The sequence below is a fragment of the Dicentrarchus labrax genome, unplaced genomic scaffold (assembly GCF_905237075.1).
Source record: "Dicentrarchus labrax unplaced genomic scaffold, dlabrax2021, whole genome shotgun sequence".
Taxonomy (NCBI): Eukaryota; Metazoa; Chordata; class Actinopteri; family Moronidae; genus Dicentrarchus; species Dicentrarchus labrax.
The window spans coordinates 20299601-20325711 of record NW_026136708.1 but is presented as its reverse complement, the minus strand read 5'-3'; the positions used below and the strand labels follow the sequence as shown (position 1 = coordinate 20325711).

General features: G+C 41.0%; 2 protein-coding genes across 4 annotated transcripts; both read left to right on the top strand.

Moving 5' to 3' along the window:
• The first annotated feature begins 550 nt into the window (after nucleotides 1-550).
• Nucleotides 551-11169, top strand: btbd9 (BTB (POZ) domain containing 9). Its single transcript, XM_051408349.1, has 11 exons — nucleotides 551-717; nucleotides 998-1206; nucleotides 1706-2069; nucleotides 3112-3379; nucleotides 3526-3745; nucleotides 4264-4383; nucleotides 5150-5259; nucleotides 5483-5672; nucleotides 6391-6498; nucleotides 8717-8795; nucleotides 9083-11169. Exons 2-11 carry the CDS (start codon nucleotides 1022-1024, stop codon nucleotides 9278-9280), a joined length of 1842 nt encoding a protein of 613 aa, XP_051264309.1. The 5' UTR covers nucleotides 551-717; nucleotides 998-1021; the 3' UTR covers nucleotides 9281-11169.
• A 1321-nt stretch (nucleotides 11170-12490) lies between these two features.
• Nucleotides 12491-24371, top strand: LOC127368138 (AN1-type zinc finger protein 3). Of its 3 annotated transcripts, none has more exons than XM_051408637.1 (7): nucleotides 12491-13021; nucleotides 17941-18014; nucleotides 19179-19219; nucleotides 21579-21770; nucleotides 22841-22906; nucleotides 22989-23159; nucleotides 24110-24371. In XM_051408637.1, exons 3-7 carry the CDS (start codon nucleotides 19192-19194, stop codon nucleotides 24262-24264), a joined length of 612 nt encoding a protein of 203 aa, XP_051264597.1. In that variant the 5' UTR covers nucleotides 12491-13021; nucleotides 17941-18014; nucleotides 19179-19191; the 3' UTR covers nucleotides 24265-24371. The 3 variants fall into 3 exon arrangements, with proteins under 3 accessions (XP_051264597.1, XP_051264598.1, XP_051264595.1); XM_051408638.1 differs by having other exon boundaries at nucleotides 17938-18014; XM_051408635.1 differs by lacking the exon at nucleotides 17941-18014.
• The last annotated feature ends 1740 nt before the right edge of the window (nucleotides 24372-26111 follow it).

Sequence of the window (26111 nt, the reverse complement as noted above, 5' to 3'; positions counted from 1 at the left end):
ACTTTCCACTACTGAAATGTGTTTAGAATTGCATGTACTCAAGACTTAAGGCGATATATTATAAACAGACCTCGGTTGAGCTAATTGATAAACTCAAAATGTGTCAGTTTAGGCGGAAATTGTGAGAAAATGTGTGTTATTTCTGGTTTAAAGAAGTCATGTGACCTCTGTGTTTGTCAGACAGATTCAGTACTGGGTTTAAATGAAAGCCTAAAAGGTCCCCTTTCCAACAATACCAAGCACCATATTATAGAATATTGACAATATCCCTACCATGAGCCTAAACCAGATATACACCAGATTTCAAAAACAGAATTTATCTTAGGGGGTTAGTAACTTCATGAGCTGAAAAAAGTGATTTCGCTACCACCCCTGCACTGCTATCGTGATTTTTCTAGTACTAGGGCTGTATACCTTGCCAAAAATCACTATGAGACTTTGTCCCCCCAGATGATACCGATGGGGCCCTGGCTCATGGACTATATATCAAGCGGAACTCGTTCAAAGGCTCTCTTTTGGGAGGGTGCCTTTATTTTGAAAAACCGTTCCTCGAACCGGAAGTGCATGTCCGTTGACCCAGAATCGGGTTCCGTTTGTGTGTGATGTTGGAATTTGATGCTGAATTTGGTGAATTTTCCTTCCCAGTGGAAAAATAACCGGGACTGTCTTTTGGAAAAACATCTTTATTCAAACACAGGAGTGAATGAGAGCTGCTCGGTGAGTTTAAAGCGGTGAGCTGTTAGCTCGTCTGTTCAGGTGTCAAATATCCGCGACTGTAAACAAGAAAGCTAGTTGTCGCTAAAACATTATTTAAACCTGTTTACTACCTTGTTTTTACTGGAATACGAACAACAACAGACACTTAACAATACCTGGTTTAATAACTTAACGTTAGCTTCCCATCTAACATTTGTTTACACCCGCCGTGAGATTTCATGGCATTCTTGTTAGCATTTAGCATTGAGCTAGCTGTCTGACTCGCTTACTCCCGTGTCAGATGTGACTCTGGCAGCCGTCGACCATGAGTAATAGCCACCCTCTGCGTCCACTGGCCTCCGTGTCGGAGATCGACCACATCCACCTGCTGTCGGAGCAGCTCGGAGCCCTGGTGCTCGGCGAGGAGTACAGCGATGTCACCTTCGTCGTGGAGGGGAAGCGCTTCCCGGCGCACCGGGTCATCCTGGCGGCTCGCTGTCACTACTTCAGGTAAATGTCCACACCAGTGTCATTCATACGGATCCTGTGGTGAGCCTATGAACACAATCTCATCCGGACAGCGGTTGAAATCCACAAACAACAGCTGAAACAATCGAGTCATTGTCATTTATAAGCAGCCAGACGTTTCTTACTTCCAGCTTCTCATTGGTGAGGGTTTAGTTGGTTGTGTGTTGATCCTGTGGGCTCCCTATTTCTATATATCACCCAAAATGCTTCCTTTCACAGTGACACACAAATTAAATTGCTCACATTTGATGTTAGTGTTGTATCTGCCAGCAATTTGACAACGTTTCCAAACACACAAACAACAACACGAGGATCATTTAATACTACAGTGTACGTGTGATTTACACAATCCTAACACCATGTTATTCAATATGCTCTTCAGAATGTATTGTTGTTGTTGTTGTTTGACTTCTGGCAGCTGGTGTAGACAGTACAACGGTTGTAAGAGCAGGACTGATTGAAATGTCTCTGGTTCCTTTAGGGCCCTGCTGTACGGCGGGATGAAAGAGTCCCAGCCCCAGGCGGAGGTCTGTCTAGAGGAGACACGAGCCGAAGCCTTCTCAATGCTGCTAAACTACCTGTACACGGGCCGGGCCAGCCTCAGCTCTGCCCGGGAAGAGGTGTTGCTTGATTTCCTGGGCTTGGCTCACCGCTACGGCCTCCAGCCACTGGAGGACTCCACCTCCGAGTTCCTCCGCACCATCCTGCACACCAACAACGTCTGCCTGGTTTTTGATGTGGCCAGTCTGTACTCTCTGAGCGCACTCAGTGCTGCCTGCTGTGCCTATATGGACAGACACGCACCTGAAGTGTTGAATTCTGACGGCTTCCTTATGCTCTCCAAGGTAAGAGTTTGCGGGGTTACAGAATGGTGTATGAAGAGTTGTAATCATGATTGCATCTGGTTCATTCTGACATTTAGAGTAGCCTTCATTTCTCCAGACATCACCATGTGTCCAACATAAACCTAAGATACAGTGACCTCTAGTTTTAGGTAAGTGATGTCTACCAGACAGTGCAAGATGAGTTTAGTCTTTAATGCAGATGTGTATGAAACCACAGGGCCAATCTCCACTCTTGCAGACTCGCATACTTTGAGCTGCGTTCCTGGTAAATTCGCAAAGGATTATGCCTGTCCCACTATCACGTCGTCAAGTGCACGATGGCTCTCTTGCTTTTGATCCCCTTATCTGCACTTTCCTTAAGTCTGCATTTCTGCAGAGTTTGCCTCAGGGAATTACCCATACGCTACCAGGGGAAGCCCTGAATCATTAAAAAACGGTAGAAGTTTACATGTAAGTCTAGGATGCTGTGCTGATTTGACAGCAACTTCTTGTCTGCTCTGGAAGACTTTCAATTCAGGTAGTTGGTCCCTTAAGTTCTTTTGTAGAGAAAAAAAGTATAAAGAGTCAAATAAAGGCTATGTAACATGTTTTAGTCAAGGTAAAGTGATATATTAACACAACATAATCAACTTACTTTTATGTATTTATAATCAAACATAAGACGTGTTGTAAATAAAATGGTGTGTTAGAATGTTTTAAGAAGTGTTTCAGAAGATGTCCCTGATATATCACAAAATGCTGTCCCATTCCTATTTATGCAATTTCAGACCCTTGCAGCCTCTCACACTCAAGCACTTACCAGGTGGGTTCAGTGCTTAGGCTTTAGGATGGAGATTGGAATTTGTCCAGCATGTCAGTTAATGTAACTTCAGCTAAGCTAACGACACAAAAACAATCCTGTAAACTACAAACAGTAAAATAAAAAAAAAAATGAAATGCAGGAAAACAAGCCCATATTCATTACTAAGAAGCTGTAACCACTACATGTTGTGGTATTTTTGGCTCCAACAGTTATTTGATTGAAATATCTTTTTATTTGCAGACTGCTCTGCTGACTGTGGTCAGGCGGGACTCGTTCGCTGCCACTGAGAAAGAGATCTTCCAGGCCTTGTGTCGCTGGTGCCGTCAGCACGTGGAGGGAACCGACACCCAGGAAGTAATGGCAGCAGTTCGGCTACCCCTTATGACTCTGACAGAGATGCTGAACGTGGTGCGACCGTCCGGCCTGCTGAGCCCAGACGACCTGCTGGATGCCATCAAGACCCGCTCCGAGAGCCGCAACATGGACCTCAACTACCGTGGCATGCTGAGTTAGTGCTCTTACCCCTCCATCCGCTTACTGCTATTACTACTATAAATCACATCAAACATCAAAATCAAAAATGGAATACAGTTTATTTCTGTGTTTTTCATATATTATATGTGTTTCATGTTTTATCTTTTTCTTGGGTTTCAGTCCCAGAGGAAAACATTGCCACCATGAAGTACGGAGCTCAGGTGGTAAAAGGGGAGCTGAAGTCGGCGCTGCTGGACGGAGACACCCAGAACTACGACCTGGACCATGGCTTCTCCAGACATCCCATAGAAGAGGACGGCCGGGCCGGCATCCAGGTCAAACTGGGCCAGCCCTCCATCATCAACCACGTCCGCCTGCTGCTGTGGGACAGAGACAGCCGGTAAGACAGGGTTGTCTCATTCTGCTGAAACAAACACAAAGAAGTTCAAACTAGGATAGCAGGGTTTGAATTTTATCTTTAGACATATGTCGTATAACTCACAATGTTTTTATTGAATATTGGAGTGCATATTCAAGTTCAAAAATAATTGACTGACTGCACTGATATGTAGTTTAATTGGTTCCAACAATGCAAGGTGATCAGAGGGCTAAAATTAATATTGTTTTTGTTTGTGTCTGTTTTTGGTGGTATTTTGTTGAACTGTGTTGTTCCAAAATAGAAAAAGTTCTTACAAAATGATTGCTGACAGAACCCATTTTAGGGACTCTTTAACTTGGAGGAAGAAACTAGGAAAGTTTCTTGTATTTTTATTCCATTAATAATTCCAGGCACATTTCTGAACACGTATATAGTTGTTTTGCTTTTTAATGAACCTGATTATAATGGCTTTATATAATTATGACAATCAGAGTCTGAGTTTGTGTACTGATTTAAAATGTCATTCTTGATTATTTAAGGTCCTACTCCTATCACATTGAAGTATCTATGGATGAGCTGGACTGGGTGCGTGTCGTGGACCATTCCAAGTATCTCTGCCGCTCATGGCAGAATCTTTACTTCACTCCAAGAGTTTGCAGGTAAATTAAACTAAACCTCTTGGCTCCCTGTTCAGTTACACCAACAGTCCCTCCCTTTGTAGCATTCTATGCATGTTCACCACCCTTATTTACAAGAAAACCAGGACTTGTAAACAAGAAACTCTACTACTCACAAGTTCACTATCTTTTGGTGTTCTGTCATCTTGCCAGTCTGGAGAGCTTGGTTGCATGACGTGTTAAAACAAATCTGATTCCATCTCTGCAGTTTTTGCCAAGCATGAAAGGCCTGTCTTTGCTCTTTGCCATGACTTGTCTTTACCTGGTGCAATTACAGTGTGTTTTGAGTTTGTTGTCAGTAGTTGATTGGGATTATATTCTCGGTGTTTACAAACCACACTGATGTTTGCTTGGCAGAGGACAGAGAAGCATATTTTCAAGCGTTTTTGGTATAGTATTTTGGGACATTGGAGACACTTGGGGAAAAAATTTAATAATGTGTTGTGGGCATCCCTGGTTTGTGATAACAGTGTGTAAAACAGATGTCAGAGGATTTGACTCAAGCTTGCCCTAAGGAAGGAAACAATAGTGCTGCACCATCATATTAACACAACCAACATTTAATTTGCAAACTATGAAAGTATACATATCAATATACACTCGGTTAGCCACTTAGTTTATTAGCTACACCTAGCTGACACTAATACGGTCTAATACATGGACAAGATGAAGAGTTGTACCTTCATGTCGTATTTAAAGATTTGCTTCTCCTGCTCTCTCACATGTGATGTTGCTCTTTGTGTCTCAGGTATGTTCGCATTGTGGGAACACACAACACAGTCAACAAGGTCTTCCATCTCGTGGCTTTTGAATGCATGTTCACCAACCGCTCATTTACCCTGGAGAACGGACTTTTGGGTAAGTTGCAGATGTACAGGAACTAAAATTGTCTTAAATACATATGTAATTTTAATTGTTTTAATAAGTGCACTTATTTTATGTGTCTAGCATTCATATTACAGCATTATATTACGTTTGAGCCTCTTCTTTGTTTAACTTGTTCAAGCTAGATGCAGGCAACTAGGTCCCAAGTGCAGATCATAACAAACCAAGTCAATAACCCTGCATCTAACGTCTGCAGTTCCCGGTGAGAACGTGGCGACCATCGCATCGTGTGCCAGTGTCATTGAGGGTGTGAGCCGTAGCAGAAATGCCTTGCTCAACGGTGACACGCGCAACTACGACTGGGACTCCGGCTACACCTGCCATCAGCTGGGCTCTGGAGCAATCGTCATCCAGCTGGCTCAGCCCTACTCCATTAGTTCCTTGAGGTACATCTGACCACATCATTAACTCTGACTATGGTTTAAAAAAAGAAGAAAAGATCTCTGGATACCATCAACATCTGGTGAAGTAATTGTTAAGTCTGCACTAATAAATCAAACAATAACTTTGTCCCTCACCCAGCTGAGAGCAGTTGGATCTACCACAATAAATAAGAGAACAAGCATCTGCATCTAAATCAGAAAATGTGTAACATTTAGGTCTGTTGTCAGAAATGGAGTATAATATGTATAACTGTTTTTATTAGTCTGTAATCACCTGAAAAGAGTGTTTTTGTCGCCTTAGAATGAGCCTTGTATATCTACAACAACAGGTCCCCTGTCACAGAGAACGCCATGTTGACCTACTATGTTTTTACAGTAGCCAAGAACGGACAAACCAAACAACGGCTCTAGATAGGACGTCTTGGGTTTTGCACAGCCATAGTTTCTCCTTTACACTTGGGAGGGTGAAACAAGGGAAATCTGCCACTAAATCCCACACACTGACAATGTGACAATGTTAACAAAAATGTAACAGACAATTTTTCTTCAGTTGTATTTTATTCCCTTTTTAAAATGTTTTGAACATTACATTTTCTGCAGCATTTTTGGTGCTTCAGGTTTATGACAGATCGTACATGGTTTGGTAGTTCTAACAGTTTTAATACAAATAAGTACAAAACAACTAAATAGTGCTCATGTTTCACTTTCTTTACCTGTTCAGGCTGTTGCTGTGGGACTGTGACGAGCGCTCATACAGTTATTACATTGAAGTCTCCTCCAACCAGCAACAGTGGACAAAGGTGATCGACCGCACCAGGGTGGCATGTCGGTGAGGCTCCCATTTTCTTGTCTGTCTCTTCCTTTAACACAGTGACTTTTTCCTTGTTACCTGAACTCCTTGAACACAGATACAATAGGTCAAACCTGGGATGGTGACATCTTGAATAACTTCACACTCTGATCTAGAAATGTAAGCGGTGGAAGTGATTTGGTACTATATGTATTAAAGGTCATATGTACAAAACTCACTTGCCACTAGATGTCGCACTAGAGCACCAGCATCTCAGACCAAAACAAATGGGCACTGTGACCAAACCAGTCATTTTACCTAACAGATAATCTCAAACACACTTCAAACTGGACAGAAACAAAATAAAACTCACCAAAACAATCTATGTCAATCTTTTCACAGATTTAACAACAATCACCAACACTGATTTGGATGAAATAATCTCTTAATTCACCAATTTAGATGAGAAAATGGTGCAGAACAGGCTGCAGGCTATGGCCGCCATGGCCAGCATGTAACATTAAATGTTTAACGTTAAACACTAACCCTTAGGACAAATGCACCTGTTAAAATACATCTACCAAAAAAGTTTTGTTTTGACCACTGACAAACTCAGATTGTTATTCTGACTCTGAATTTTTTGGAATGAAACCTTTCATGTAAACCTTTATGACACCACACAGGAATACATAACATAAAGACGATATTAAAGGATTAATCATATAAAAAAGACATTTGCCTTATAATATGATTATTATACATATGGGCTGCGTATCCTTGCAGGACGTCTTTGCTCTTCTATGCTTTGCTTGTGAGTTTCTTACATTTTCTTAGTAAACAACATAACATTCCCAGCTTAGTTTACTGACAGGTCAATAGGGCATGCTATAGGTCAAGCTGATGGTGGAGTGCCCTCTGCTGGATCACAATGCAAACAACTACAAACGGGCTCTTACACTTATAGATTCTATAGATGTACATTTTGAAATCGAACAGGCCATTACACTTTGAAAATTAACTATGTTCGAATTAATTTTCTAATTTTGATTAAAGGTGACAGCCCTACTCAAAGTGTCTGACATCATTATGGAAGGGATCCCTACCTACAGAGATATATTTTATGTTTAACCAGAATTGGGCACAATGCTGCTATCACTCGCCACCAGACCCCATAAACAAATACCGTCATTTTACCTTGCATATCTTCATTACATTGTTCATTTATTCAAACTGGACAGAAACAAAATAAATCTCACCAAAACCGGTGCGTTGGTAAGTCTTTCCATTGTTTTCAATTCGGCTTGATGGGGGGAAAACAAACAATATTTCAGTCACTTTCCTCACATGCACTAACATGCACACGTGGCTGGACTAGCTTTGTAAACAAAGCAGACAGGCTGGGATAACAACACAGGTAAAGGGAGTGTGACATCGTTCTCTGCTCAGGACACCATGGCTTCACTGTATCTTCACATAGCAAATAGTTGTTTCCTGCTATATTAATGTTTGAATGACTAAAGCTTATGAAGAACATGTTTCATCTAAAGACATGTCCGCAAAATACAACATTGATGTAGGCTACAAAGCGACAGTGGTTTTGGCATAACAATTGCCTATTAGTTCAATATGTTGTGTACAGAATTTCATCTACAGATCATATTGCAGGAGTTACCTGTTACAAATGGCTTATACATTTCTTTTTTTATTATAATACCATATGTTGTTCATTTCTTATCAATATGTTGTTAATATGAATTCATACCAGTAGGCCTTGAACTTTAAAAACAAACAAACAGAGGAACTAGCTGATTTTCTTTCAGTACACAATCTCTTCTGAAAGCTTGTTCAATTGTAAAGGAACCTTGAGACATATGTGTTCCTTGCTAAGGAAGGAGAAGGCTTGTCTGAAAATCACTTCCTTCAGGGGGACAGGATTAAAAAATACTTGGCTATATTCCAGCTACTGCTGACTAAGTCTTAGGTTTTTGGCAGATGAGCTGCAAAATAGCTGTTGCTCCTATAGGTAGGTAGACTTTACTTTCTCTCTCTAAGCTGGGAATGTTCTGTCCCTTAATCAGTCAATTAGTCAAACAAACTTCTCCTTAAGTCTATGAACAATAATCAGTGCCCTGTCAGGAAAAGGTAATCATAATAGACGGACTATAAATGTAGTAAACAAAAACATATGGAAACGTAGATACAATCAGAATGTTTCCTTATTATTGATGTGTTGTGTTTTTACCGCCCTCTCTTACAGATCATGGCAGACATTGAAGTTTGATAAGCAGCCTGCTTCCTTCATCCGTATTGTTGGGACTCACAACACAGCTAATGAGGTGAAAACACAGTTTATTATGGTCAACAGGCAACAAGAAACACAAAATCATACATATGTAGTTAATCTGTGTTAATATGTGTAGCTGGCCCCTTTTTACAAACCAAACTTTTAATGAATCACACTCCATCAGCTACCACATCACAGAGTACCTAATGTATTTTAATATCCAGCTGGATTATTAGAAGAATAATAGTAGCCTAATTTATGTTTGCTGGTTATTAGCATCGTAAGTGGCTGGTAAAGTAGATCAACTTAAATGGTGTTTTGACTCTGATCTCTCTTCAGGTGTTCCACTGTGTTCACTTCGAGTGTCCGGCCCAGCTGGACACAGAGGTTAATGAAGGCAGCCCGGGCCTGGACTCCTCTGATTCTGGGACCGCCTCCCAGCAGACGCGACCCCAGCGACCTTCACGCACTCACAGCCTGTTGCCCTCCCAGCCCCCCTCCTCCTCCTCATCATCCTCATCACAGTCCCATCTTTAGGAGTCCTGTCGTCACCATTATTGGAAGGTGTTGAGAGGAGGGGAGACCTCAGAATGCCATTTTTGCACAGCCTTCATCATCCAGACTGCACTGCTACAACGCTGCTAAAGGGCGATCGTCTCATTGTCATAACCCATGGTTCGTCTGTCATAAGTGCAACATTAGAGACTGGTATATCTGTAGCAGCAGTATTTAGGGCTCCAGTCTTCCCAGTTTTGAAACAGAAAGCTAGGTATTACATCCACTGGCTCTTACATTTTTGTGAAGGTACTTTTTAGCTACTAAGACTCAAGTTTTTTCCTTCAAAATCATCAAAGTGGAATCTTTACTTCTCCAAAGATAAGGCACATACTGAACTGTGGTTATACTGTACCACCAAAGAGCAGTAAGACCAGGGTGTGTGGGGGGCGGGAGGGGGTTGCTATCTGAATTTTACGAGTTAATATTTCCAAAAGAGATGGATTTTATCCTTAAACAAGCTATTTTTTTAAGAAACTGTCTTAAACCGACTCTACTCACTTTTCATACCATCAAGATAACAGAGTAGCAGTCAAGTATTTTTCAAAAGTTTGGAATTAAATTCTTCAAACGGTTGCCAAAACTGTGGAGCTAATGCATTCTGTGGCATTTATATGCAATTTGCACTTAATCCAATTATGCATTTGCATATTCAGTAATAGCTGTTGAGTATTTGTTGACAGGCTTTCACACCCGAAACCAAAATCTGTGGTTCGTATGTGGTGGGACTTTTTGATAGTTAAAATTCATACCTCAAGAAAAAACCTCACTAAAGCTAAACTTAAATTGAATTAAGTGTCTTAATTTAGTATTTTAAGCACTTGAATAGCTTAGCATAGGTGATTTGGGGGAATCAATTAGGTTGTGAAAATTAGGGCTGAGGGGCTCGGACCAAATTATGTATGCACTAGGGCTGTGAAGAAGAAAGTTTATATACAGTAGATTAATGAGCAGCTGCTGTTGGCACTTTATTTTACTCAAGTACACAGAAATAAAGTTTGCAGCTTGGGTCTTCTGACTGAAGTACAGTACTGAAGTGCTGGATTTGGTAACTTTCTGTTTGTATGTTAAATTAATTTAAACACTTCCTCGCTCGTGGATCTGTCAGGTTTGAGCTGTGTTTTGTGTGTTTTTTTTTTTTTTGGAAGTTTGTTTTTAAATTAAGCTATCAGCGCTGTGGTTCCTGTTTGTTTTCCTTTGTGTCCTGATGTTGCACTTCTGAGTTGTTTGTCTTGAAAAACTCCTTTGTTTCAAACCTTTTATTTGATGTTAAGTAACCTGAAATACCTAACTACCCTGGGTGACCCGCTGATGTTTTTATAAGCATTGTTTAGTCATCCCAATCTACATTTTAGAAGATTACCTATAGTTGGATAAAGTCTTCCTTAATAACTAACTAGAGAACTGAAATAGGGCTTTGTTCAGGTTACATTGTAATATAGAGAACACACTCCCCACCCCCCCATCTACCTTTATGTATGTGTATAGTTTTACTTAATATATATATATTAGTTTTGACCATTGACGTGTGATTGCATTTCACTGCCTCTTGTTCAATACATTGCCTGTCAAAAATGTGATTATGAAACAACTGACATTGTTTTATTAATGTTCATTGCTGTGAGGGGTCACACAGCTTGCCTGAATCGCTGCTGTTAAACACAGTGGAGGTATTTGAATACAAGCAATACAGTGATCTCTATCTTCTGGAGAGCCTCTGTTACAGACCAACAGTAGTGATTGATCAGTCAACATGTATTCATCATGCTCCAGACACTGATGCCCTGGTAGATCTCTGTTGATGTGTAATGCTGCCCAAGGAGCTGTTTTATTGTCATAAAACATTTAAAAACATCTCATTTTGAACCTCAGATAGCATTTTTGTCTTATGTTGCTCAAATAATTGCCCTGTTTGCACAACTGTGGGACAGAAAAGAGTTACCCTAAATTTTAAGGGTAATGCGGGCCTGGCCTGGTTGCCCCAAAACCCTTCCCCTCTGGTTTTTAGTAATGTCATATCCACCACTAAAAGCACAATAGAAAGAGAAGGAAGGGCCGATCTTGACCCTGGGATAAGATCAAATGTTTAGCTCTTTATTATTGCAGTTAAACTTGTGTGTACATGGAACATATTGCTAAATGAATTTGAACTTCAATCGGCTTGAACCAATATTTTTATATTAATGAGTCAGATGCCAATGTGTAACCGAGTGACAAACTGCTCTTCTGAGATTTTTAGCCTCTTTCAGCTCATTGTTTTGGTTTACAGGAGGCAGAAAGGAAAGAAAAGATCAAATAAACCAATAGTTTCCAGTACCAAAACGCAGACAGACGAAGTTAGCAACTAACTGGTAAAGATAGTAGAGCATTTAGTAGCTAAAAAACCCAAAATATAGCCCTCAGGAGTTGGCGGAGACTAAAAGATTTGAGCAAAAGGACGAGTAAATATTTGACTTCTGTCCAAAAGATCAATGCAAATGGCTGCTAATCTTACTCTGTGTGTATTCGATGAGTAAATAGTAAACTCTTTGCTGACATGTTCACCATATAAGCTATATATATATATATATATGGTGGTGATGTGTCATGGTTGTGTTTACGGCTTGTTGCACTGCTCAATGACATCAGTAGTGGTGGTTTAATAAAACTAGAACTACCACAAAATTACACACACACACACACACACACACACAATGCAGTGATTGGGGAGAGAAGGGAGGTTAATAGGTACAGGTTGAATACTTATAAATCAGCATTTGGTGGAGAACATTTCAGTGTCATGTACATACTGTATAGGCATTTCCTTTCACAACTCACATATAAGTATTTGTTTAAAGGCCGTCTTCCAATTGATAAAGCCGAGGATGGTTCTATTTCAAGTTGATTTTATTTTCTTTTAATTACACATGTATTACAACGTTAAATCTTCACTGTAATCGGGTAAAACGGATTACAGTGAGTGAAGCCAGTGATCAAAGCCAGTCAAAACCCCCCCCAACACAGTGTGTCTTTGTACTCAGTTTGAGAGAATACATGAGTTTAATGTTTCACTTTATATTCTGATCGGGGTTGGGTCGTTTGATGGGGCAGTTTCTGTTTTTGCCTCATTTTCGTTGGGCAATATTGACATTTCTGGTTTGATGGACTCGTTTCCGGCCCAGCATACTTCGTACCAGCGACGTGTGAATAGGGGTGGTCATGAACTGATAAGAGGGGAAGGGCTTACTCAGTCCCTTTATTTTTTCTTTTCTCGCACCCTCCCATGCATATAACGTCGCCACAATTGTATTTAACCCGTATCGGTGGACGGCTTGCGATTTTTCTACGCTTTTTAGTGTCGAGTAAACCACCGGGACGCCCCCCTCTTTTTGTTTGTCGGTCGTAACGTCCGAACGTCCAGCTGATTGCTCTGAGTGCCGTTCAATTATTCCAGTTCAAACTGAGCCGTTTTGTTTGAGTCAACGGAAGGATTTTACGGGCCGAAGCGGGCCAGCTTCGCCACCTTTTTTCCACCCGAACTGTGGACTTTAAAGCAAAGAGGACGTGTATCTTTTTGTCTAACTTGAATGCCGGATCGTTTTTTTCCTCATTGAACGACCAGGCCCCGGACTCATCCCCAAGCCTCGCGTTTCCACATCGGTTTTTGTTGGAAGTCATGGGAGACACAAGTGAACGAAGCAAACCTCCGAGTCTACCTCCCCGGTGTCCGTGTGGATTTTGGGGGTAAGAGTCACAAAAAAAAAAAAAAAAAAAAAGCTAATATATAAACTATGTTTAAGCTGCTGTCTTAAACTGAAAGAGGCAAATCCGGATGAAAGAATGCTCAACGGGTTCAACTAGTCCAAACCCATTGTTGTTGTTCTGTTGTACAGGCCGAGGGTGGGGGGTTGGGAAGTTGGCTGATAAATAAAACCTAGCTTCAAAAAAACTACCTTACATTTCCACTGTTTTCCAAGTTTATGAACGTACCAAACCCCGGCTATTATTTTTTTAATCGTGCTATTTCTCGTTTTAAGGCATTTTGTGAAGCAGGAGATGACGTACCCGAGATAGACCATGATTTATTGCCAGCAGGTTCCTTTTAAACCTGCCCTTGTTTTCTTGAATCCCCTCGAAGATAATCAACAATAAAGCCATTAACGCGTTACTTTGGTTAAATCCTCAATCCGAGCAGTGCTGATACATCAGTTTTTTTTAAAAGTTATTTTAGACCTTTTTTTTTTTTTTTTTTTTTTTCACAGTCGGTCTTGTCAAGTGGTGGATGTGTGTTGCATACCGGATGTGATTCACTGATGTCTCCTGTGTTACCCCATAGGAAAATGACTACATTTGACCTTTTTTTTTAATCTATAACAACACCCAAACATGACTGTCTGCTTCTCTTAATGGAGATTTAAGTTGTTCCAAAGCAGCCAAAAAAAAAAAAAAAAACTAGCCTATATACTAAGAAAAGACTACTGTCATGTTATTACTGACCACCATAGACACACTGTACACCCCCAGTAATGTTTGCATTACATAAATATTAGTGAATCTAGGGTGGCAACCTACTTCTACTGTGTTAAATACAACCAGTAATTGATTAAGACAACTGCCCCCTTCTTTAGAGCCATTATCTCTGTCATTTAGCTACCGACCCCCCCTCCCTCAAGCCCCCCCCCCATCATTGCCTTCATTTTGTGGTGTCCAGTAAGCAAACTGGAACCAGTAAACCCACCTGTCAATGTCAGGTGACACAAATGGCAGCCTTGTGTGTTTACGGCCCTGCCTGCTTCAGCTCAGAATAACACCTGGCCTGGGGCTGCCGGCTGCCCTGTCCCACACAGGCTCTTCACACATGTCACTGAAACTCAAGGCCTCTTTAAAAAAAAAACAGCTTGAATAAGGTTTAGCATTTTGAAGGGGTTAAAGTCAGCATTGGAGGTCTTTTTAAGGTATGGACTGTATGCCAGCACTAAATGCAGTGTTTTTTTGTGTGTGGTTTAAGCAGATTTGTTAAGGTAAGGTCTGACTGATACACTCAAGTATTTTTGTTTTTGGTATTCAGGTTTATTTGGGATGTGACAATTATTCGGTTTTTCCACTTTCATCAAACATTCTTGACAATTTTCAAAGTCGAATAACGTTGACAAGGTGTACATAAACAGGTTTTAAGTCCAATCAAAGACTGCACCAGGTGATATCATTGACTAGTTCTTCTTCTTTGGGTTAATCTGTGTTAATCTGTGAAATCCCCCGGTTGGTATGGTAACCTGAGGAGTTAATGAGCACCATTAGTAGACAGGTATGAGAAACTAAAACCACAATCACTTTTATTCGCAAGGTATTTGTACACATAAGGGATATGACTCTGGTTTTATCTTCTCTGACTCACTCTCACATCAATAGGCATATATACAGTAAAATACAAGGACAACAAGCTATAAGGCTAAACATTAAACTACTTTGTACATGTGTATAGTTTGTAAATGAGTAATAATTGGTTCATACATGAGGTAGGTGGATATGACAGTATAAACATATATACAGCAGTACAGCCTGACCAATACTATTTCTGTATTTATACAGGACCACAAACATTTTTGATAGGGCTTCTGTTGGTTTGGTGATTAAAGAACTGTGGCCAAGGTGGACTGAGTAATACACTTTGCAGTAAAGAAACTTGGACATAATCAGCAGTTGGCTAATATTGAACGTTACATCCGAGAGAATTGGAGAAATGTTGAAAATACTTGAAGCACCAGTTCAGGTTCAAGGTTAATGGCTTGTTTTCTTTGCTATCTTATCTGTGTTTGGTATTTTTGCACTCTTCGTGCTGCTATCTAATGAACCCAGTGTGTTTTTAAGCACCGTAGCCAGATATATGACTTGTTTGTGGTACTTTTTCTCTCGGCCTAATCAATTATTCCCATCTAGTTTCCTACTTGGAGTATTACCTGTATTGAAGGACAGGGGGCCGAAGTGCATTCGTTTTTTTGTATCATTATAGCTTCATAAAGAACATTTTGAGTCTCATTTTCGGGGCCACCTTATTAGGTTAAATTCAGTTTGACCTGTGGTTTTGTTTAAAAAGACCCCTGTGTGGGATTTAGTGGCATCTAGGGGTGAAGTTTCAGATTGCAACCATTTGAATGCAGCTCAGCCTTCAAAACGTACTGCAAAACTATCTAGAGTCAGTGTTTGGTTTGTCCATTCTGGGCTGCTGTAGAAACGTGGCGGTTCAACATGGCAGACCCTGGAAGAGGACTCGCTCCCTCTGTAGATAAAACGGCTCATACACGTATGTTTATATATTATATTCAATTTCTGCCAATAGATCCTCCTAAATGTTACAAACTTGACCTTTAAAGCTTTATTAAAGACCAGGGATACTTATAAAATATAGTCTCCAATGAGTTTTGCTTTGCATGTGGATATTGAGTAGTTCAGCCTCTGAAATGTTTATCTGGAAATAATAATAATAGGATTTTGTGTGACTTTTATATTAATATCTGGTTGCATTCTCGTCAAACACGTCCATTACGTAATGCCATTTGTTTCTGTAAAAACAAACAAATCCTTGTTTTCCAGTGGACACTTAAAATGTCTTGTCTAAACACTTTTCTTGGCCACAAACTTGCAATTTTCAAAGAATAGGAGATGGATTCTGCTCTTCGGTTACATTTTAGAACATGAAGTGATGCTTAGAGGCAGCATGAAGTCAAAATGAATGGAAAGGTGCAGGCTTCAGCATAAAAAGAGTTGTCCGACTCAATGACTCTACAGAGACAGAGCAGCAGTGAGCAGAAAGGAGTGTGTCGGCAGAAAAGTAAATGAAACAACTGGAAATGGTGGAAAGAAATAAGTCAGTCTGAGCTGTCGCACACGCGGTCGGTTCTTGTTGCCACAGCAAATGTCCATCAGGGAACTCATCCATTGAAATGTTGTCGCCAAATGGCACAGACTGCAAAAACACTCCAGCAGTCAAAGCAAAAGCTTAAAATTCACTTTACAGTGTATGTGAATGCAGCTTGGTCGTGGGATGGAGCGTTAGCTTGGCTTTGAAAGGCAACACAGACAGTGGGACTCTCTGTGCTCCTCTCCCCCCTGTGTACTGCTCATGACAGCCAACTGATAACGTGTACTTGATTTTGTTCACTTCCGTTATGCAATATCATCAAGAGTTTATATAGCACAATAATAGTCATAAAGCTACGACAACTTACCATTGAACATGTACATTTTAAGTCTTTCATACAGAGATAAGACATATTTGGTGTCTAAACATACTTTATAAATTATCACTAACTTATCAGTCTGTCACTTCAATAAAGAGATAAGTGGAAATCGGCACGTTCTTAAAAATATTTCTACTTAGCCTTATGGTAAAGAAAACAAGAAAGATTAAATTAACTACACGGCACGTCTGCAAGTAAGGAGGTCAAGATTTTGACTTTTCCAGAGTGATTTATTTATGTTGGTTCTCTGATGGACTGTGTCTTAATATGGGTAACACCAAGTGAATCAAATCTTTAGTTCACTCAATTGTAGACTACTATGAGTTAAATGATTTCAACTGACTACCCTTAAGTAGCTGTATCATTTCACCTTTTTATTTGAGGAGAAGCCAGTATGATCAGTTAGATTTACTGTAAATGGCAATGTTTTAAAGTGAAGGCACGCAGTGTCATCACCCTTCATGCTCTTTATCAGTGAGGAATTACAGGAGGCGTTTCCAGTTCATTAGCTATGCCTGTGCAGTCCTGGATTATATGATATCTTTGTTCAGTTTTTGTTGACATTGTGTCAGAGTTTGTTGATTCAGCTCTTGCAGTTGTTCAGGCTGCTTGGCCAGTGGTGTTACAGTGGATTGAATTATAGTTTCTAAAATTCTGTCTGCCTCTCATTTCTAAATGGGGATGGACAAAATGGTAGTAGCACCTTTTTAAGTCCGTATACGCAGTAGTATAATTATAGCAAAAACATGATAATGACAGATTGGGGTCGCCACCAAAGTCTAATCAATTGTTTCTTCGCCCAGGGGCCCTCCAGTCTACCATATTTCATAGGAATCATTCATGGATGATGAGATATCTTAGTGACACACAGACGCAATGACTGAAACAGGTGAAAAATATCACTTCCTTGGTGGAGGAAAAAGCTGTCTGTCCAGGCTTGTCCTGCTGCATTAGTCCCATAGCTCCTGTAGGAACAATGATCTGAAACCCCTACGGAGTTCCAGCCTCTGTGCCATTGACAGGGCTCACAGCTGACAGAAATGGCTGTATTGTGGTGGCGTGAACATTAAAGAGAAGTCCAGAAGGTGAGGGAAAGACACGGCACACCGGCTGTAGGAAAAGGTACCACCAACCACCAAGAAAACCAGAAGACAGACGAGGACATTTCCCGAAACGCTCAATGTTTAAAGATTAAAATCACAGCAGAGGTTCACCGGTTGACAAAACTGCCCGTTGTCTTATAGATGCTCTAAACGAATCGGAGGTATTACAGTATGCTTTATCTTTAGTAGTTTCCTTATTAGACTGTATAATGACTATGCTTTCCCTGTGTCCTCGTGGTTCTCTGCCACAGTAAAATCATTGCCCATCACGGCAAAAACGTTTTTAAAATCACTGTGTTTTTGTTGAAAATTCTCTAAGTAGGCTGGCTTACTCTGCAGCCATGACTGAAACAGGTGACTGACAAAGAACTCTGGGCTTTTGCAGGACCCAACTCTGTAAGTGAAACCTGCATCCATTACACATCCACCCCCCCCCCCCCTCGCCGTCCAGGCAGCCAGTAGCATTTTGAGTATAGTTTAGCCACACCCTAAAGGTACGGTGGCCATTTTAGGACATCTCATACTCAGCTCTTGGTCAGACATAGCTGTACTTTTTGTCATCTTAAGCTGGCCTTTGTCGCACTCAACCCCACTGTGTCAGCCTCAGCTGTTCTTTGAGCTTAAATCTAGCATGACTGTTCAAATATATGCACTGCTTGCATATTCAGGTGTTGTACATGGGCGTTAAAAATCACCATAATGTCACGACACCTAGTTTGATTTGATTAGTGACATTATAGCTCAACGCTTACGTGTTTGACTGCTGAAAGACCCACGGTAATCAACGCCAATATGTAACAGGAGATGGATTTTATCTGCCCGTCGGAAGAAAAAAACTAAAAGTGTCTCTCTGTTTGCATGAAACTACTTGTGCTGAAGCTCTATTGACAGAAAATTACAGTATTAAAACAGTAAAATAATCAATTTATTACAACCGTAGGCTCCTACTTTAAGTGATTTTTAGTGTCCCCATAACAGTCGCTTGCTTCCCGGTCGTCTGTGATTTCCTGTCCTTCCGCCATGAATTTATTGACACAAAGGCCCAGTTGCCAGACTGACAAACACAAAGAGGGTAGCTGAGATGAAACATAAGAAGCGATTATGAAAGATGTTATGGTTGACGCTCAGGGTCTGATATAATTGTCATTTGAGATATTGAGAAAGGGGTAAGGTCCTACAAGTGTTTGTTATGGAGGCAGTGCCGTATTCCAGAACGGCATTTCTCTTCCACATTTGTGTTTAGCCACTCTGTATGAAATTGATACAGGTATTGGTCTGTGGGGAAACAAAAGAGACAGAGATTTAACATGCCAGAAAATTGTTAACCAGATCGTTTATGATAATCATGTGGTTATTTTGTGTGCAGTTCACAATTTTTTTTTCTTCCCATTTTCAACTCCATACAATTGATTTGTGTTTCATTTTTCATGCCATGGTATTGTCTATTTTTTTGTTTGTATCAGAAAAGGTTTATGTTGTGGAAAAGTTTATAACAAGTAGAGGCAAAGCTTGGATATCGGAGGAGGTCAATGACATTCATTTTCTCACCTGTTTCCTCAGGTCCAGTAAAACCATGAATCTCTGCTCCAAATGTTTTGCTGGTAAGTGTTCTCTCACTACACACTGTGTCTTACAATTACAAAGATCATCATAAGCTAATTACTTATTATCATCTTGTAAAAAAAAAAGAAGTGGTTAAACAGAAATGGCAAAAAAAAGGTTTGAAACTGGTTAGTAAAATAATTTTCACTAATACTTGAACCTCATGGTTTCCTTATGGCTGAAGTCGCAGTTGTCATGAAATAAATGTACATGGATGTGAGGTTAAACACCTGGCAAGTCGTGCCTGTGATTGAAATGTTGCTCTCTTGTTCAGTGGCAGGTGATCAGCTGCTATTTGCTATCCCACTCCTGTTCTAAAATTCAGTTAGCTGAAATTGTACAGCACATAAATGTGACTAGTGTTTTAGGCCTGTAAGCCAAAAAAAAAAAATAACTTCTGCATCACTTACCTGGAGTTGTTCACCTGTAAAATGTACAATTGTTAACTGATGCAAAGGAACTCATTTATGCATGCTCAGAGCAAAAGGGAACATTAAATTTCATGTTTCCAACCTCTAATATCGTCTTTTAAGGCTTACTTTCAGCTGGTTCTTGTCACATATAAATGGGGGAAACAGTTCCACGTTTGTTTTTTCTGTTAAGTTTCTTCTTGGCACGTGGAGCTGTTCTCACAGACACAGCTAGCAGAAGCTTGAGGCTAGGTGTGCCAGTTGATTTCGGTTAGGAATGCTAACAACGCTAAGAAGCCATTCTGGGAAAATGGGAAGACCAAGTAGTCTCACTACAGAATGATGTATCTGCCATTTGGAGGAAAATATTGGAAGTTAAAAGGTAATTGCCTTTTTAGGGAATATCGGATTCTATGATAAACAATTACTTTAAATTGCTTTGTAGAGAGTAGTAGTCTTTGGAACAAGAGCAATGAGTCTTACTCTGGTAACTTCCTTCAGCATTTTGTTCCGAAACGAAGTTTGCTTGTGAAGGTTTCTGACAAAGAAAAATGCCCAATTAGAGTTTGAAAATGTCAAGGTACGCATTGAGTTTTCTCAATGACTCCTCCAGTCTGGTTTGGGAGGATGGGTTGAGGGTGCACTGCGGCCCTGTCGGTGGCCATGGCAACCAGTGAGTATGGCAGACAGCAAGGACCTAAGGGCCCAGCTTTGAGTCTAGCATCACAGACGGCAGTAACGCTCAGAATAGACTCAATACACACGAGTATAGAAGCTGAGCAGAAGTGGGTTAGTCCACACGTGGAGGAGAAATTCAAATCTAGGCTGACCTCCCTCACCCTCCCTGGAGGGGAAAGAGTAAAGACAATACTCGCATGGATCGATAACATCCGAGATTATCATTATATACAGAGGTCTGAAGTGCAGCCAGGTTCTCCAAGGTGATCATGTCTTTCTCTTACCAAGTCATGTTTCAGTTGGCAAAGTTAACTTGTAGTCATGTGGTCATGTAGTTAAGAGCAGGGACTTGGAAGACTTGAACATATAAAAGTTGAAAAGGTATTTCTTTTGGGGTGTTGAATTTGTCTTTATTAGACATACCACTGTGGTGAAAACTGCCCATTACAATTTTCCAGGGCGCTAGAGGAAGTCTTAAGACAACCAATTTACTATCATCAAGGACTAAAGTAGAACCAAGGAGATAATGGCATATTTGTTTAAAAACTACTTGAATAAATAGTCACTTAAGCACTCAATGTTACCAATTAATCGTATGCCACTTGACCAATCAACTCAAGCTCTAATTCAAATTCTATCAAATCTACCAAATTTGACCAAAAAAAAAGCGTGAATTGAATCTTTTGAAGCAGCTAATTGTCCACAGACCGAGCTTCCCTAAATGCACCAACAAGGAAGAGTTTTTTAAACCGATGTGTTCTCTGCTGCACTGACACGTGACTTAATGTTTGACACCAAAAGACAAGCAGGCAACTAACTGTTTGCTTTAATGGGGTAACCAAGTTTTCAAGACTAACAGTGGAAAACTGTACACACATTTACATTTACCAAGCAGCCGTTGTGTAATCATTTCACAGACAGTAAAAAGTCTCCTTAGTTTAAATGAATATTCATACATAAATGTCTTGAAAGGTGCAGCTTTACTATGTGCAAACTATCAGTAATGTTTGCCTGGTACCCTGTTTTCAACACACTTGTACTTATATACTACATATAACCTGTTATTACAGACTTAGTCAGGAGGTTTGGGGTGTGCGCCTGCATCTCTGCACTACGCACCATAAACAGGCGGATGAGTCCAGATTTGAGTGTTTTGACAGTTTCTGTGTCGTCCCTCTTTTCTTCTCTTCCTCCCTCTCTGTCTGTATCTATTTCCCTGTCCTATTTTTATATTTCTCTCTGCTTGCTTGCTCGCTGTCCTTGACCACAGATATCCAGAAGAAGCAGCCAGGGGAGGACTGTACCTCCAAGCCTATCCAAAGCACTGGGAGTAGCCAATCGCCAGTTTTCAGTAGCGAGACGAGCAGTAGCAGTACCCAATCCCTATTGTCGTCGCCGCCCTCTAGCTCCGAGCAGCCATCAACCGAAGAGCCCTCGCCCACGTTTCCCAGCACGAGGGAAGGTAAGATGGGACAACCAGTGATATCCACGTCAAGGAAAACAAAATAGTGCAGCGTTTTATGTTCTAAAAAATGTCCTAAAACAAAGACAAAAATGTTTAGGATTTATCACAAACTGGATACATGCCGCACTTCTTATCCACTACAAGCTGTTGACGAGGAATGGACTGTCTATTCTTTACGTCTTTAAATCCAGTGGGAAAGTACAGAGTGAGATAGAGCGTGACAAACAGGAGATAAAGTTATGACTGGGTTCAGTTCACAGGCCGGTGGGGCGCTGAACCTTTTCGACTGCTCGCACCGAGGAAGCATAATTTAATCTGGAGTGCATCGCAGAACTCAGGAAATCATTTCATACTGTAATTCTCAAGACTACATCAGCAGTGTTACTTTTATAGATATCAGTTTTGTGACGTCTTTGAGGTCGGACCACTCGTACAAGCACTGTGTTTACCATGTACGTCTCTGTACTGACTGTGTTACAAAGTCACTATTATTTAGTCTATTTTGGAGTTCTAAAATTGTAACCTTCTTTGAGCAAGTGAAACATGCCAATTGGGAAAGAGAATTGACTTATTTCCACTACAAATGGTTCAAAGAATGTTTTAGATGTTTGTTCTGTAATTTGCTTTGGAAAAGTAGTGCAATTATCTAGCCCTGCTGGATAATTAAATCTTTCAAATCGAACATCTAAAGAGTAATCTAATGACTAAATAATCGCTTTTAATAAGTGTTCATTGAAATCTCCCGTTGTGGTGTCTGCTTCTTCCTCAACATGACTCAACCCTCAAATATTATCAGTAATATTAAAAATGTAAGTTTCTTGATATATGTGACAGTCGGTCGCCTGTCTTCATTTACAAGGGGAACGAATATGGAGGACTATGTTCAATAAGACTTTGTAAAGAGGTTGCTCTTAATAGCAGAAAAAAACGAATGATTTTTCTTTAAAAGGTGGTTCATCAGAACATGTAATATGTATTTTTTCCCCTCAACATGGATGGATGGTATGGGAAGAGAACATTTTAATATCTTGTCTCACACCACACGTCTCTTCATTCTCCGTCTGTAGGCGTGTCGTCCACAGAAACAGCCCAAGGCACACTCTGCACACCCACAAAACGTCCACGAGAATCAGGTGCAGTCAGCCTCTTCTTCCTGCCAGTAGCTCTGCGTGACCTGTCCCACTTTGAGCGCTAACCCCGCCGCTTGTTTTTCAGCGTCGGGCTCAGAGAGCGAGGCGACGCCAGAGAAGCGGCCACGGACAGACGAGAAGGAGGGGAGCAGCGAGGAGGCCCGCGGGACGCCCAAGCAGAAGAATCGCCGGCGCTGCTATCGCTGCCAAACCAAACTAGAGCTGGTGCAGCAGGAACTGGGCTCCTGCCGCTGTGGTCAGTACCAACACATTAGTGTAGCTTTCAGTCTCGTGTCATTTTTAAAGGCTGCACGAACTTTCTCCTTCATATCACCGCTTTTAAATTCACTGACTGTGTTCACCCACTGTGGTTGAAAATGTGTCAAGCAACAAAGTCAGCTGCTGTGGTGTTTGAGGTTGACCTGAAAAACTGAAAATGCATAAACCGCTGCCCTATAGCAGGTATGTCAGCACCTGCTTTTATTCTTATTTTTGAGCAGATATTTTCCATTTTACTTTTAAAGGCACAGTTCGTAACCCAAATGAAAAAAAACCCAAGATATACTTTTAAGCTGATTAATTAAAGTGTTAATACTTAAAGTAAATTGAAGTCTATAATGCGTGTGAATGAAACACACATTTGCATTGGCAAACCACTTAATGTTCTTTCCCAAGTAAAAAAAAAAAAAAGCCATCAAAACACCCGAGCACATCCCACATGTATGATGTATGTTGTTATATTATTTGAAAGCTTTATTCCTATTACTGATCAATGGAACTACTTGTTTCTGTATCGCATACCCGATATTGATACCATACTGCAATTTTTACTTAAAATGAAATCTGAAATATGCCAGTGTCATATTTAGGAACCACTGGGGGGAAAAGTAGACCTTGAGTTAAGATAATATGGTCGCATTTCAAATTTTATATAGAATTTACCCAGAGTAAATTTAACACCTTTCCTGGATCACTAAAATCTAGGATCTTAATTTTTTTGTCCCTTTCCCTTCCATTTGAGTGAGGAAAGTAGTGCAAATCAGTTGGAGGACTCAGTAAGAGGCTTGCTTTGCTGTGTTTGTGTTTGGCAACGAGCTCTCCGAGGTAAATCCACGGTGATATTTTCTCCCATGCAAAGCGGGAACAGTGGAGCATTTATCGGGGTCACTTCCTCCCTCACCACTCTGCTTTCTGTTTCCCTCCCAGGCTATGTATTCTGCATGCTTCACCGTCTACCCGAGCAACACGACTGTCTGTTCGACCATCTGGGCCGCGGGCGTGAGGAGGCCGTCCTCAAGATGGTGAAGCTGGACCGCAAGGTGGGCCGCTCGTGCCAACGCATCGGGGAGGAGTGCTCCTGATTGGCCACACCGTGACCAGCCATCCAGTTAGAGATGAGGCGCTTACAAAGAGGAGGAGAAGGAGGTGGAAGAGCTAGGAGGAATGACAAATGGGGGTGATGGGTGGGAGGGGGGGGAGGGAGGGAGGGAAGAAGAAGAGGAGGAGGAGGAGGAGGAGGGGAGGTAGCACGGTCGTAACATCCTGCATCTGACCTGACAATTCTGGATCTGAGCTTGACGCCGCCCTGTTGATGTCCTGATTCCCTGCGTTGGAGCATCTGTTTGGACTTGGGCACTGGACGAAGCCGCTCGGGAGTGGGGTGGGGGCCAACAGGGGGCCTGCTGGTTGTTCTGCGGAGCCACGTTCAGTATCGCATGTTCACACACACAGCCTTAACCCAACCCCCCAGTCTTCAGAGGAAGGACGCCGCAGAGACGAATCCAGTTAGTCATACATCATGCACAGCTCCGCTGTTTCTCGCCACGGTTTCCTCCTCTTTGCTCATGCTCCTTTTTTTCAGAACAGGAAGTTATGGAAGATGGACTGTAGCGTTTGGCTGAACTGATCCGTTCTGGATTGTCATTCGACAATTTGTTTTATTATTATTTTTTTTCCATTTCTTGGTCGCGGGTGAGGCGTCTAGCTCTATCCCACGACCACTCCTCAGGTCGTCATCAAGGGGTTGGAGTATCAAACCTGTAACCCCGCCTTCCTCTTCTTCTTCTTCTTCTTCTTCTTTTTTCTTCCACCAACCTTTAGGTCCATGTGCAGCATCACTACCTATGTTTTGCTCGTGCATGGTACCAGCAACAGTGTATTTGTGCAGGTTTGAGTGTGGTAATGTGAGGCAGTCCAAGGATGCTGTCATGGTTTGAGTTATTTTTTTTCCTCTCTCCTTTTTTTTTTTTTTTTTTCGTGTGGCCGTCATGGTGATTAGCTCTGTTTTTACTGCTTAACTACGGTGTCGTGGAGGACAATACAGCCAATCCCTGCCTCTGCTCACATGGACTGTTGACAAAAAGAAAAATACAAATAAATATAAAAAAAACACACTAATGGACATGAGTCACTCGGATAAATCCTCTGTGTAGCAGATCCTCTTCTCCCTCTTTCCCTTCCCCTTTTTCAATTTACTGAGTAGTACTGTTGTTTTACATAAAGGGGAATACGACTGAATTTTTGTATTCAAATGAAGAGTTCTTCGCCAAAACGCCATGTGTTTGTTTATATAAAGAGTTACCCGGAGTTCATCACGGAGTGTCTCGGAGTTGTTGACCATCAGTCAAGAGTGCAAAACTGAATACATAACTTACTTACTACCCTTTAAATTGTTCTATAATTTATTTCTTATTTTGTGTTTTGTGGGTAGGATTAGATGTCATTTAATTTTCGGGGATATCTATTTGAAATATAATTCTTGAAATGTTATAATTTCTCTTTTTTCTTTTTTTATATCATTTCCGCTAATGAGTGTTCACTAAATCGAAGAGAGAGAGAGAGAGAGATGGGTTTCGTCCCACAGTTTAAATCGGTGATGTCATATTGATACACTGCACAAGTGAAAAAGGCTAAGAAATGAACCAAAAGCTGGTTAACTTAGAGACGTTATACACCTAAAGCAAAAATACAAATGGGGTTATTATGGCTGGACTCTTTAACTCGCCACTTCAGCAAAGTAATCAACCATAATTGGTTCTCTTCAGTTCAGTTTTGCTATTAATTAACCTTTACCGAGGGTGTATGTAGATGTCAAGATCAAACGTGACCTTAAGGCTCCCAGCGGTCCATTGGGTATTTCTTGTTTTCTGTCGGACCCTGTCGAGGTTGTACGTCTCTCGACATCACAGGTTCAAACTGTCTGCAGTGT

Excerpts from the sequence above, each read along its gene's own strand:
- btbd9 (XM_051408349.1), top strand. The coding sequence starts at position 1,022 with ATGAGTAATAGCCACCCTCTGCGTCCACTGGCCTCCGTGTCGGAGATC. Across the intron at positions 1,207-1,705 it reads GCTCGCTGTCACTACTTCAG|GGCCCTGCTGTACGGCGGGA; the intron begins GTAAATGTCCAC and ends TGGTTCCTTTAG. Across the intron at positions 5,673-6,390 it reads TACTCCATTAGTTCCTTGAG|GCTGTTGCTGTGGGACTGTG; the intron begins GTACATCTGACC and ends TTACCTGTTCAG.
- LOC127368138 (XM_051408635.1), top strand. The coding sequence starts at position 12,954 with ATGGGAGACACAAGTGAACGAAGCAAACCTCCGAGTCTACCTCCCCGG. Across the intron at positions 13,022-19,178 it reads TGTCCGTGTGGATTTTGGGG|GTCCAGTAAAACCATGAATC; the intron begins GTAAGAGTCACA and ends CTGTTTCCTCAG. Across the intron at positions 22,907-22,988 it reads AAAACGTCCACGAGAATCAG|CGTCGGGCTCAGAGAGCGAG; the intron begins GTGCAGTCAGCC and ends CTTGTTTTTCAG.